Source organism: Micromys minutus, assembly GCF_963924665.1.
Source record: "Micromys minutus genome assembly, chromosome: 25".
Classification (NCBI taxonomy): Eukaryota; Metazoa; Chordata; class Mammalia; order Rodentia; family Muridae; genus Micromys; species Micromys minutus.
Window position 1 is genome coordinate 20,043,583 of NC_137960.1, and position 15,400 is coordinate 20,058,982.

At 39.1% G+C, this 15,400-nt stretch overlaps 1 protein-coding gene across 2 annotated transcripts in view; it reads right to left on the minus strand.

Annotated features, from left to right (window-relative positions):
• Window positions 1–15,400, minus strand: part of CTNNA3 (catenin alpha 3) — a gene marked incomplete at both ends in the record, with an annotated part of 1,359,521 nt that overhangs the window by 88,707 nt on the left and 1,255,414 nt on the right. For both annotated transcript variants that reach the window (XM_080937546.1, XM_080937545.1), the window contains one exon: window positions 14,304–14,485. In XM_080937546.1, the coding sequence (XP_080793672.1) occupies window positions 14,304–14,485 (182 nt within the window). The remainder of the gene's footprint in view (window positions 1–14,303; window positions 14,486–15,400) is intronic.

The window sequence follows — 15,400 nt, forward strand, 5'->3', positions numbered from 1 at the left end:
CACACACACAAAGATTTTAGAAAATATATAAAGTGTAGCCAGGTTTGTTCCTTGAAATTTTAAGATCACTTAAGAAATATTCACAGAATAAAAATCCACTGCATCGGAAATAGCACCAAGAAAAGTTCTAACCTTTAGAAAACAATATTATGTTGAAAATACTAAGCAAAACAAATCACTATTTTAGTTCAAGATCTTAGGCCTTGTGTTGGTTTGAATAAGATTGGCCCCCTGTAGGCTCATATGTTTGGATGATAAGTCATCAGAGGGTGGACTTCTTGGGAGGGATATGCAGGTGTGGCCATTTTGGAGAAAGTGTGCTACTGGCAGTGGGTTTTGATGTTTCAAAGGGCCCAGCTGTCCTTTCTTCCTGCTGCCTGTGGATTCGGATAGCGAATTCTCAGATACTTCTCTGGTGCCATGTCTGCCTGCATGCTGCCACGCCCCCTGCCATGAGGATAATAGACTAAGCCTCTGAAGCTGTAAGCCAGCCCCAATTAAATGTGTTCTTTGATAAGAGTTGCAATGGTCATGGTGTCTCTTTCAGCAATTGAGCACTGAATAAGACAGACCTCCTGCATGTTGCTGGGCACACATTCTTTTGCTCAACTGTCCCTTATTGCACTGTGTAATCTGCTGTGCCCTCCTCCTGAGACATTAACCTCTTTCAACTGTTTGTGTCCTACATATTGTTCCAATCAAAATTATACATTTCCCAAATAGTACAGAAGGCAATTAGTCATTTAAATTAGAAATGAGTTTATTTCTGAGGGTAGTATAGAATAAAGAAGCAGGATGTTGGGAATAAAAAGGCCAAGCAGGAAATAGAAGCTGAATTTATTTTTGTAGGCACATTTTGATTTTTCTTTATAGAGAAAATAAGTTCTGATTTCTGGAAATTGCCAATTAAAAAAAAATTTAATGGTATTCACACAGATAAGAAGCTTAAAAAATTCTTATTCTTTCCATGCTAACCCTCATTTGGGTTGTCGGTATCTTGATAGCCTTGGCCCATGACATATAAGGCATCCTATCACCCAAGAGGACAAAGCCAGAGTGGGGGTGGGGTGCTTCAGCTCATGCAGAGCTATTAGTGAGTCTAGGACTAACCTGGCTTCTGTGAGACTCACTTTCCTTTTAAAGAATCCGTGTCATGGAGTAAAATAACAAGTATCTCAGTGTGGTGAGGCAGCTCAGCTGGTAAAAGCACTCGATCTGAAGCCTGAGTACTTGAGTTTGCTCATTAAAACTCACTCAGCTGAAGAAGAGAACAGAGTCTCCTGGGCTGTCCTGGATCCGCCATACCTGAATGATGGCACAGCAGCCCCATACAAGAACACCAACATAAATAGCTTAAAATAATAAACATTTTCCTCATACTGGACCTCTGTTGAATCCAGTCTTCTAAATGAAAATATACAAGGTTGTTATACAGGCTTAAAGTCATATGGGCATCTTAAAAAGTAACACATTTGTACACATCAACACATATGATATGTAGAACTGAACATCCTATATTTCTTCAATAGAAAGTAAGTGGTATTAGACATAAACTATAAGCTGGGTGTTTCAAACATTTCATACAGAAATACTTGGGAAGGTTAAGAGTACCTATACCTGACTTTCATAACCAGGAAGTCCATTAACAAAGCAACAATAATTATAGTTTAAAAATTGATACAGGTATTAATGATTATAGTTTGAGAAGAGTCTTACAATCACATCCTGGTTTTCATTTTTACAACTCCCTGGTGTGTGTGTGTGTGTGTGTGTGTGTATGTGTGTGTGTGTGTGTGTGTGTGTGTGTGTGGTGTATATACATATTTTTGTAAGTACAAACATTCATTTGCAAATTTAAAAGATTGTTTGGTCATATTTTTATTTCAGAGACTAATTACTGATATACATAGGATAAATAATAATACGTTACACTTAAATGATTCAGATTTGAATAAGATAAGTCTGGATCTTTCTAGAGGATTGCTTCTTCACAAATATTTTTCTAGATTCTATTTCTGGGTCAAAAGTTTGGGAAATATTCTCTGAAAATAATAAACACTGCCTTCTATAAACAATGTGCAGATTAATTCTGATCTAATTCTCAGCTCTAGTTCAAACTTCTAAGCAAACAAGTGTAATTTGCCAAGTCTTCTCAATTACTTTATGAGGACAAGTCGTTGCCAACTTCCTCATTTGAATCATAATTCAGTGTATTCTCTCTTTCACTTGCCTGCTAGGCAGATAAATACACAATTACCATCATTGATCCCCTTCATAAGCGTAAACTTTAAGATGAAACATGTCTTTGATGGTAACTAGGATGACTGCTGTGGATAAATTTATTCAAGGATTCTCATTGTAAACCACCCAGAAATAGAGGAAACTGTAAAATGTACTCAGATAGCAAAGTGGTTTGGAAGTTTGAATGTGAAATGTCTCCCATGGGCTTAAGAATTTGAACACTTGGCCCCCAGTCGGTTTTGGAATCTTTAGGAGGCAGAGGTTCAGGAGAAATTGAATCCCTTGGGGCAGGTTTGGGGCGGGTCTTATGGCTTTTTGGCCTTGCCCAACCTTCTGCCCACTGTTCCCAGAACAGTGCAATTTAACTAGTCAGGTTCACACTTCTGCTGACAGGCCCACCCTGTCTGCACATGTCTTCTCTACCAGGATGGGCTGGAAGATGGTAGCAAAAGAAACAATTTCACCCTGGGGTGGCTTTTGTCAGGACATGTTACCACAACAACAGGAAAAGAAACTAAGGCAAATAGGTTCAACCATATCAAAAGACTGCAGCTGGTAATGGGATCTTTGGCCTCCTAGTCCTGATCATCTCTGAGCACTTCAAAGGGAACTGAAAGGTGGAAAGAGGCCGTAGCATCTCCTACTTCCTCCCTATCTCCTGCTTAAAAAGCTAGTTTTCTTGTATATGGCTGGGCTAAGATGAATTAGAATTTATTTTTTGTACCACCAACACTTTACAAGTATTGTTTTACATAACACTTTAGCAATTAGAAAAGCTATTACTCAGGAATATATATATATATATATATATATATATATATATATATATATACAGAGAGACAGAGAGAGATGAAAATGTAACAAAGCACAGGGCTTCTCCATATCTGTATTTATCCATCAATGGGTACGTGTGGGTATAAGGCAACTGCATAAAAATATAAAATACATTTGCAACATATATGAGGTGATCATTTAAACTAATCCTATAATCTGAATGTGGTCAAAGCCTGTAGCCCAATTGTAAAATATGTAAACAATATGTACATATAAAATGCTTGCTTATTAAATGAACATTCCCTGTACCTGCAAGTGACCTATTCATTTTGACACTTCGCTTGTCCTACTGGGACAAAACCTCCTGATTTCAAAGGAAAATCTGAACATTTCAGCAGCCCACAGTCAATAAAGATACACAGCTTATGAGAGTCTACTTGTGAACTTTAGAACATGTGCCTGAGGATCCAATGGAAAATAGAGCTGAGACTTTTGGTGTACTTCAGGGGAAAAAAAATACAAACTGTAAAACTCAAAAAAGAATTTCAAGGCGGGGGAGAGAAAGGAAGCCTTGTTACTGGTGCCATGGCCTCTGTTCTTGGTGTGGCTTTACCAGGGCAGTGGTCAGTAAGTGTGGGCTGTCACTCAACCTCCCTTTTACCCACACCTTCCATCATACACTGTACCTTCCTAGGTATTCATCGATGCAAGTTTCCATCTGCATTTTCTCTGCCCTTTGGATTGTCATTCTGATACAACTTTAGTTAAAAAAAAAAAAAAAAAAAAAAAAAAAAAAAAAAAAAAAAGGTTATTCCAGCAAGGATCTAAATTCATTCCTACAAGCCTTGAAATTCCATCTTCTAAAGAAATGAAAGAAAGTGCATGAAAAAGATTAATTGAATTGGATCACTTCCTGAGCCAGATTCAGCTGGGGCTGCTGACCAGGACTGTGCTTCCGGTATGGTAAGTAATATAACACCTTCACTGGCAAAGTTCTTCCTGGCATCACGCTCCTTTCTCACACTTTGTGCCTTCCATTTACACTCAGGAGACACCAGCCAATGTGCCGCTCTGTCCCCTCTCAACATGATATTCAGGGGATCTGAATGTTTTATTTCTTCCCAAGGATTCTTCCTCTATACCTGGGAACCTCACTCAACCTCATACCACTGACATACGGGATATTTCTGTCTTTCCCATTTCGAAACGAATGTGCTCTGCTAAGGGGGTATCTAGATTTTCCCTCTGTTTTAGTGATTACTATATATACTTATATCATACAACCTGATAAAAAAGGTACCCACAGCAAAATGGTTATTTTGGAGGGGAAAATATGGCACAGCTACTAATTCTTTTCCTGTCTGTTATAAGAACAGCTACAAATTTTCATTTGGCAAAATAAAATACTTTTCCCTAATGCCACCCCCTTTCATGTCAGATGCCTATTCTCTGGGTCTTCCAGAAAAACTCTGAGTGCATTCTTTTCTGTGTGATCTCTGTAAGGATATAGAATGATTAATAGATGCCCATCTCTATCAGATGGGAAGCTGAGTGAAGGCATCATTCCTGATGAATTAACTTTGCATAGATAGCCCTGTGATTCCTTATCAAGTATGAGCAATCAAAGTGGTGCACCATGGGTTCCTAAAGAGATGTAATACAAATTTAAAGACAGAGGGCATGAGACAGCAGAAAGGGGCCATTGGCTAAAAGTTTTAAAAGAAGACCAAGATGACAGAAGGCTGTGGTATGTTAATAAAGAAGGTCATAAAAAATAAATATTAAAATCAGAATTGGAGAGGAAATGGAATTATTGGAGCTAAGTCGTTAGAGAACAGGAACAGAGGGAACCAAAGTGAGGAATGAAAAGAAGAAAACCCGAAAAGAAAAACCTAATTCTGCAAGGACAAAGACATCAGTCACATGAGGAGTTGTGTTGACGTGTGATCTCTGTGGAAAATAGAAAATGAGGAATAGAAGCCCACATAACCACAAGATAAAAATATAACTCCAGGACAACGGACAAAATAAACAATGACTGAGCTAAGAAAATACCGTCTGCAGAAAAACAGAAATGAGAGGTGTTCACCTGAGATTGCGGCGGGGCATTTTCTCTTTGAAATACTGATTTTTCAAATTTTTGTTAGAATAATACATGTGACTTGAAAACCTGCAGTTTGAAAGTATTTCTAATTTAAAAATAGTAGATAAATATGGAACGTATGGTTCACAATCCCTGACAACAGATATTAAGGGTGTTGTGAGAATGTGAGAAGGGCACACCTCTTTTAAAAACTGCACTTTTGCTCTTATCGGAAATGATTGGAATTTAGTATCTGTCCTTGGCCTAGCAAATGATCCGGAGTTGAAAAGTCTATCAGGTGGCTATCCATTCAGTTTAAGAATAGCAGTCCCTTGGTCTGATCAAGTGTCTTTGTTATACAGGAGAAAACGGAGAAAGAAAGAAACCTGGGCCGATGTTCTGAACACTGTCAGAGGAGGTGACATTTATGTGATGTGACTTCACCTTGACATCCCTTGGTATTCCATTATAAATCCCAGAGATTCTGTTTTCACCAGGGAGTAGCAATTACCGCGGGTACCCAGATCCTAGCTGGGCCCTTTAGCGGAGGTCAGCCAACACTCCTTGGGAAACACCACTCAAACACAGGGTGACCAGCTGGCAAATTGGCACCCCTGCAATGCTCCAATCTGCCCTTCTAATCGGATATTTTGTAGAAGGCAGACCTTGAGGGACTTCAAGGAGTTATTTAGGGTAGGGCTATAAACATATTAACAACACAACTATTGTGTGGGTGTCAGGGTGGGGGTTCTTTTAATTTAAGGCAGTTTTAATTGTTTTAAATTGTATCCATTACCTGGAAGAATCCAAGGAAGAAGGGGGGGGAGGCAGATTTTATATGTATTTAAAGCAGCAACCTTCACTATCTAGTTATTTTAAAAACTACCCAGAAATGCCTACTGGGGGAAAACATTCAGTTCCTTGTCTTGAGTCACACAGAATGTGAATTTGGGACTGTGGCATAGTTAATAGAAAGTCTCTCTCTATGAACTGTGAAAGAGAGAACTGGCTTTTGATCCTTGCTCAATTGCCTGACTTAGGTCTGGTTTGATGTGTAAACTTCTGCTTCTAGGGCCAAATTGTTGTAGCATACTACATTTCCACCATGGAATTCCCTGGAAACTGTCAGCCCGATTGGACCAAATCTCTTAAAAGGTCAAGCACACATATGATCACAGTGACAAAATGTAACTAATATGTTGGCTATGCTTCTTCTTAGTACCACAGGGGAGCTGAAACTACAGCGTTGAGTTTTAAAATGAAACTGTGATTTAACAAACCAGTGAAACGCAAGAGACTCAAAGCATTAACCTCACGCCAACCTCACTACTTTTGCAGATTTTGTTGGTGGTGTTTTTAAATCCCTTGTTACTTTTCTGGTTGTCTTTCCACTATAATATCTTTGCTTTATGATAGTTGTACATGTTCGATGAATATGTATCAATATATCTTGAATGTATGTAAGTCTAGGATGACTCTATCCTTTATGTTCTAGATATAAGTCAAAGATAGGAAGTAATTCTTACAACTTATACTCAGGGTGGTTACTTAAACAGGGACAATGTAGAAATCATGGGGTAAATAATTCAAAACTAGGTCAACTGAAGAATAAAGAAAAAGAAGAGGAGAAGGAGACAGGAATCTTGTACTATAAACAAGATCATTGACTCGGGTCATTTACACACTAGATGGACGTGAAATTTCTCTCTGATGCTCAGCTCACTCACTAAGGCCAATATAGAACAAACAGACAACAGACGTGTAAATTCATGTAGGTCTAACCTCATGCTTCTTGATATCATCATCATCATCATCACCACCACCATCATCACCACCACCACCATCATCATCATCACCACCATCATCATCATCATCACCATCATCACCATTATCATCACCATCACTATCATCATCATCATCATCATCATCATCATCATCACCATCATCATCACCATCATCACCATCATCATCACCATCATCATCATCATCATCATCACCATCATCATCATCATCACCATCATCACCATCATCATCACCACCACCACTACCAACCACCACCATCATCATTATCCTCACTGGGGATTTTTCTTCCCACAGTTTACAGTCTGTGCTTCTAGCTTATTGATGGCTCTTCATTTCTCAATCCCGCCCTATCCCTTCTCACTGGTATATTTCTTGAAAGCAAAACCCTGCCCTGGCCAAAGTCCTCTGTCATTTCCTGCTTTGATTCCTTGAAAAGCATTCCTCATTCTTCGATGAGTATCTTTTAGGAATTTTCCTTCTCCATCTTACCACTTAGTGATATTGTTCAGTCACGGGCACTAGCATCGTTTTTAGGTCAAATTCTTCAACGGTCAGTCCATGACATTATTTAACTCTAGCCCGGCATCCTCCTTCGTATGCTGCAATTTCTTCCTGAGCACTAAACTCTTCCTTCGTTGTGGCATTCTGTCTCTCCATATCTTCACTTCTGATGCCTCAGGCCCCGCTTCACTGGTGGTGGTGTCAGGAGGAGCAGGAGTTTAAGGTCATCGCCATCTACCCAGTGGGTTCAAGGACAGCCAATGGGCGCATAGTGAGTTTGGGACTAGCTTGAGTTCATAAACCTTTTTCTCAAAATGAGTAATCAAAAGCATACACTTCTGTTATTTGCAGTGTTTTCCCCTGTTCCCATAGCTATAGGTCACATGTATATATACTTGTATATATGTGTGTGTGTGTGTATATATATATATATATACATATGTATATGTGTATATATCCATACATGTATGTGTGTGTGTGTGTGTGTGTGTGTATATATATATATATATATATATATATATATATATATATACATTTCATATCTTATTGTATCCCTCTTTGTTCATATAAATACTGACATGGAACAGAGAGAGGGAGGGAGAGAGATACAGAGTGGGGGGAAGGAGAGAGAAAGACTCTCTCACTATGTGGTCCTAGCTGCCCTGGAACTCACTGTAAACCAGGCCGACTTTGAGGTCATCTGCCTATTTCTGCATCCCGAGTGCTGGGATTCAAGGCATGTTCCACTAGTCCAGCCTCTGCCTGATATTTTACTGCAGCTCAGATAAGGTGTCTTGCCATTGCATGCCATTGTTTATATAATTATATAGCCACATTAGACTATGCAAATCTAGTTTAGCTTTCTGCTATAAGTGTATCTCCTTATGTGTTTTCCTGACTAAGTTAATTATATCAGTATTATACGAGGCCTTTGAAAAATCAACTTATAAACCTATAAATGATTCTAAGAAAGAATGTTTCAGATATATAATATAAATATAAATAGCAAAAGTAAATGCAAAGAAAACACAGAGACCGGGGTTAGTAAGAAATAGAAGAGAGATATGCAGATGTTATATTCTACATATTGGGAGCTTATTTATGACTAAGACATATGCAAGAGGTGAATTACTTTACGAAAAAACACACCATCAAGGGCTTCAAATAGAAACAATAAAGAAAACATTTATATTGAAGTACCCCAAATTGGAAAGGCAAGGCAAGCAGAATGGGAGGGGGAAAGGCACAGAATCAGCCTAAGTTAGAATTTGCATATATGTACAAAGACCAAAGCAGGTTATTTGAGACATGTTAGAGTTTATGAAGATGACAATACACATGGTGTGTTGGTCTGCCTTTGTAGCAAGAGAGGTTTCTTTTCCTGAGTAATCTAAATTTATTCATTGTGTTGTCTGACATACATGTGCATTCACAGAATGCTCTCTGTGTATAATGTATGTTATAAAAACTGTGTTGAGTCGGGACCATTCCAGCTCAAATCCCATAGGTACAGGTAAAACTTTTGATGTGAAAACTAAATTTTTGTTTTATTTACAGAAAATCTAGACTTATTAGTAAACACTGCTTCACATTCTTCAACGCTTTCATTGTCTGTATGCCAAGGTCATCTTTGCTATTATTTTATCAACTCATTGTATCCCTCACACCATTACCACTCTCTGGTTCTTGTCTCCTTACTTCAACTTTCTAATATATGCTTATTAAATATGCAGCCACATCTATTGCTACCAATGGAAAATGTGGCCAGATGGGATTCTAAACTTAGAATTTTTTAACATTGTTGTACATCAGTTTTATTTTCAATTTCGGATTTGTTTCAGAGAGGGATGGGATGTCTCATGAATTGTTCGGGTTCTTGCCTGCCATACTATCTTGCATTCTCCCGGCAACGGGAATAGGAATCTTCTGCTTCCTGGGTAAGGTGTCAAGGCCAGGGACATTCTCTTCCCTCAGTGTAATGAACTTCTCGTTTTCTAATGACTGACATTTTAGGTGGTGATGAAGATAAGTTTGGTATGTGTCCTATCCATCTGCCATTTTGGGGGAATTTGCAGTGTTTCCCCAGTATGGAAGCATCTCTGCTCAGATGTCCCACATTTCCCTCAAAAGTCAAAATCCACTGCAGTTCTTTATTTTGAGCCACTTGATTTTATGTTTCTAGTCACCAATGTACCAAATCTCCAAAACCCGTGGCTGTTCAGCATTGCAATAGCTGTTCGGCTTGGGTCCTGTTGCCTTCTGGGTTTTATCTGAAGTCATTCCACCAATAGCCTCTCCATGGAGTATTTTCATCTTCCCCACCTCTACTCTCTGGGCACATGGTAATGTCAAAGGACAGGTCACAGCTTGACCGAAATCTAAGGAACTATTTGTGATAGACTGAATGAGCATGGTCCACATAGGCTTACAGATTTGAATGGCTGGTTGACAGGAAGTGACACTGTATGAAAGGATGAGGAGGTGTGGCCTTGCTGTAGGAAGTGTGCCCCTGGGAATAGGATTTGAGATTTCAAGAGCCCATACCCATCCCATAGTTCCTTGCTTCCTGCTGCCTGCAAATCCATTTGTTGAACTGTTAGCTCCTTAATTCAGCCCCTTTATCAGTACCATGTCTGCCTCCTTTCCACTGCTAAGCCTCTGAAACTATAAGCCAGCCCCAATTACATGGCCATGATGTCTCTATGTAGCAATAGAACACTAGCCAAGACCAGAGTCTCCTAGGTAATTTTCAGTGTTCACTTGAAACATTGTAAGTTTGTGAAACTTACAAAGATGGAATTCTAGGTGTCCTAAAAAGTTAATTTGTATGACTGGGAGAAAAATTCCCTCTTAAATTTTGAAAAGTTTGTGTAAAATAATTGAAAGGTAGTTGCCTCTGTTTGATTTCAGGCCAGAACAAGGGACTGAAGTACGTATTTTACATATAGAAGTAGGCCTGGCCTCCAGTTCCTCTCAGGATCTGTCAGTCCCCACCTGGCATACCTTGTGCCCAGCCTTGACCTCTCCAGCTCAGGGATTGGACTGCACTTCCCCAGAGTCTCAGTCTCTCTGTCTCTCAATCTGTCTGTGTCTCTGTCTCTGTCTGTGTCTCTGTCTCTCTCTCTCTCTCTCTCTCTCTCTCTCTCTCTCTCTCTCTCTCTCTCTCTCTCTCAGCTCTTTTCCTCTTTCTCTCCTCCTCTACCTCCCTTCTTTCTCATCATGGTGACTCTCTTGGCCTCAGTCCTTGGGGCCAGTGAACTAGCTCTTAGAACAGCTTCCCAATAAGCCTGCCTTTAAAAAAAATCTAATTTGGTTTAAACTGGTTCATTTCACCAGTCGAGAAATAACCTATCAACCTGTTTGCTTGCTTAGGGGACAAGCCAAATTAAATAGAAAACTTTTCCAAAAATGATTACATATTTGTCATAGAGCATCAACAAATTTTAGAAAGCTTCCATTATGATGAAATTGTTCATGATGAGACCATAAAATATATTAATGTTTAACACTATAGACTAGGCTTGATTCCTATAGAGAGCCATATGCCTGTCTATATTGTATATATATGAATATTTACAGATACGGGGGAAATGGAGGAACAGGGAGAAAGAGAAAGACACATAAGGCAAGAGAGAGTGAGAGACTGAGACAAAAAGATTGTTAGAATTTCTGCCTGCAGACACAGGAGCATAGACCAAAACTCAATTGTCCTGTGCATGAAAAGGAATGAGAGGGTATTATCACTGGACCGGCCCCTCACTAGAAAAAAAAAAAAATGTCAAGAGTTTTAAATGAGAAAAAATAGGAACTGATAACCAAAAGGCATTCATAATGAAATGCTATGTATAATATAAGTTTATTTTTCATACTCTCCAGTGAAATTTGGAGTGGCCTCTTCACTCTCTTTCAGCTTTGAAAAGTGCATTTTCTTTCAGTAGAATACACAATAGAACCCAATTCCTTTCTAGAGGACAGTTGTACTAACCAACACAAAGCAACACAAAGCTTGACGGGGCCAGCATAGCCACAGGGCATTGTTTTGTGAAATGTAGGTCAGTAGGTCAGAGTACTTTTCTGTGTCATTGAACAGTTTTCATCCCAATAAAATCCTTTTAAAACCTCAACTTGATGTCTGCTGTACCCTTCCTCATCCAGCAAGTCATCCAGTTTTTATGTGTGTGGCACTGTGAAGAGATCTAGATGGTTACAGTCACTCAGAGTCTCTTCACTGTCCCTTGCTGGGAGAAGGGAGTCACTACCTTTAGCTGGGTACCCACTACTGAAGTCACTAGGCTCCAAGAGATCACTGTGACACCACAGAGAAAGTGATGGCTAACCTCAGTTAACAAAGCTTGCTGAGCAGACAGGACTGTGTGGGAGAGACTTATGGGAATCAGGAAAACAGACAGGTGAGGGGGGTCTGAGCAGGGAGCATGATCTGCGTTGCACTGTGTGTGTGATGTGTGTGTCTAACCTTGTCCAAGAGCAAATTCAATATTAAATGAAAGCTAACCAATAATATCGGTTGGATGACCTTTTAAAGGGTTTTGTTTCAGATTATTTCTTTGCAAATACTTTACAGGAAGTGAACTAGAGATGCTGACAGAGGACACGTTGTTGCCAAAGCACACCAAGGTTGTAAGCACATACAACAGTCCAGATTAAGGCATCTACAAAGAATTGCTTTTCTCACCATATTTTCCATGTTGTATTTAACAAAAAAGAAAAAAAAAAAAGAAAAGGAAAGGAAAAAAAATATTTTAAACAACTCTACACTTACTTTTCTATTAAATATCTTCACATGTTTACTAGTCTGGTCCTAACAGAGCAATGATTTAAGTGTCCATCTTACTGAACAACTCTTTTGTGGTTGAGATAAAAATTATCACACCGTAGCTAGTCCTTGTTACAAATGTTTAGCAAGTTATGTTTTAGTTTTAATTTTGTTTAGAACCTTCTATTGAAATAGCATTTTACGTCATTCAATTTAGAACTTCCTGTGTTTAACATCTGAAAACTTTCTCAGTCTTAACCCTGAAAGGCAATGTACGCTACCAATTCATTATTATTTAGTATTGCATTTATTCATTGTACTATCATAACATTGTTTTTGTGTGTAGTGCATCATGATAGGATCGTTTCCTACATGTAACATGTCTGTTCTGTGACCTCAGCACCTGCATAAAGACTGAGTTTTGTTTCAGGTGTGTGTTCCGTAGCAACTGTTAAAAGAGGCAGTGCACATCCTGCTGCTCTTTGGTTAATTGTATGAAGACATTTGCAATCTGTTTCTCACATTTCGATTCCCTCAATGACCTCCTTTTACTTGACGGGTGGGTATAGACAGTTAGGTAACTGCAAGGCATGTTCTGGAAAGATTTTGTGTTTATTAAAGGCCTGCCCACATAGTGCAGTCCCCTCCCAGGATAAGCATTCTGATATCATGGTCTAGGTCTCCTCACCTCCACACACACAGGACTCATGGTCCACCTTTCAATCCATACTCAATGGCAAGGCAAGTTTTGCCTAGAAAGACCTGAACCCTAGACTTAGAGCTTCTGCCATTGATTGCAGAGAGTAACACTGTCAAGAGTCCATTCACTGGAATATTCCAGAAAGTACATTTCAGCTCATGAAGGACTAAGAGACATTACATTCTTAAAAGACACATTCTTCTAGTGTGTCTGAAGACAGCTACTGTGTACTTACATACATTAAATAATGTATATTTTTTATATTGAATATAAAAAAGTTGAAGCTAAGTTTTCTTCCTCTCATAGGTTCTGAGGCCTTAGTATCAACAGGCTGCTGGGCCTCCCAGTGCAGTTGTGGAAAGAACAGCACAGGCACCCGAACCGTTATCAGAGTGCTCCCAGAATAGGTCACAGAGAGAGCGTCCTCACTGAGAACATGTGCTTAACGATAAGATACCTTGGGCAAGTGAAGTAGAGTCATTGACCTTGGGCTTAGTAAATTGGTCCTGTTTATAATTGGCCCTCACCTCTACAACTGCTTTTATCTCCCTGTTTTGTGGAGTCGACTTCTGCTTCTTCTTCTCTGAACCCTTTTATTTTCTCTGTGGGTGGCCTTTTAATGTCAGGTCTTTGCAAACTGCTTAGCTTCAAACTGGAGTCCTTATCACCCAGTTTCATCAACCCCTCCACCTGAAACAATAAACTGGAACTAATTGATAATGGTAAAGGAACAAACAATCGACTAGGACCCGGAAATGGAGGGAAGGAGGTGAGACCTATTTACAGAGATACAAAAGGTCAGGGACCAGTGTCAGTGTTTTACTCACTGGGGAATTCTCATTTTCAAGTGGCTATCCAGCAACACTGGACATGGGCCCCAGTGTTGCAGGCAGGAATAAGGGACAGGGACTTTGGAGTAAGTTATCAGGATACAGGCACAGGGTCCCACAGCCGTGGTGACTGTAACAGAGAACAGGGCCAGTCAGACTGTCCTACCACAGTTTCAACTATATTTTAAAACATTTTATTTATAGACACTGCATACTTCCTTCGTAGCCTTCATTGTTCACTGTGGTTTCAAAGACACCGATTTGTAATCTTAGGTAAGCCATGGGCCACAGATCCGCAGTGGTGGGTATCACTCTCAAGAGCTTCGGAGTGAACATGCACTATTTACCCATTTTAGCAGAGAGTTAGCTGGTGTTCGGTTGATTCAATGTAATCTCAGGGAACGAAGGTGTGAGAGCATGAAGTAATGGCTGTATTGTGCGTTTTTTTGCTACAACTCTGGAATTGTAAAGTCGTGACTTCCTAATTCTGTATTTGTAATCCCTGTTGCCACTCAGAGAAACTTGGCCATTTCCCTGATGTGACTAACACGTGATTACCACCAGTTGCTTACCACACCGTCATTCCCACGCAGTTACCTAGTAAAGTCGGTCATCTCCATCATGATCATGCACATCTTCTTGGCAAGAACAATGATGTCATTGCTTGTGTCATCCCATATCTCGATCTCAGCATCCAGCTTGCTCTTCACCTTCTTGAAGTCAGCTACTTGCTCTGCAATCTTCTCCTTTTCAGCCTCAGGCAGTTGAGTCATCTTGGCCTAAAATGTGATAACTCAATTTAAAAGCCAGTCCCCTACAGAGCAACGCTTTAGGAAGAGGTTGTCATATTTCACTTAAAAACCGAGAGAGCTAAAGCCTGAATTGTTCAATCAATATGTTCCTATTTGATTCAAATGGGAAAAGCTACACAATTTTAAGTATTTGCTCACAAACTTTAGGGTCATGTTTAAGATTATGAAGGTAGACTATGGTGTTTGATGTTTGGATTCTCCTCTATAAAATGACCGGCTACTTTCTAAGCTTTTGATGTACCAAATTTTATGTTAATTGAAATTGAGTCTGAGGCATCATATTTGTTAAAAATGCATATACTTCATACACTTTTAATTATATTAATAGAACACTTCAAAAGACGTGGTTCAAATTCACTTGAAATGATACTGTCTACTTACTATCATCTATTTATACATTTATGTATACATATGTGTACAAATTGTTTCTTAAATACACACTGTATAGAGATTTATAAACAATTAGAACATATAATTATAAAATGCATAGATGGCATGTATAATGTATACATGCAATATATTCAGATTCATATTAGCATATACACTATTCCCATGGAAGAATAAGAGTGAAGGGAAGGTTTTATGAAGGACAACCTCCCTCATTAGCATACCAAGTCTAGAGGTCTCAAGCAGCAAACATTATCTGCTTCAGCATGATAGCACTCTGTGAATATGTTATATTCTTAACAGCATGCAAATGGCATCTTCCCATTGCATCTGAAATGAGGCTTTGGTAAGAAACCATGTAAACTGTGACACCACCACATTTTCAACCTCAGTGCCTGGAAACTGTCAGCTTTGTGAATGAGAAAAAAAAAAAAAAAACATTTAGGAGTAAAAATGATTTGATACTTTAAAGTCCATAAAATTTTATGAAGCTCT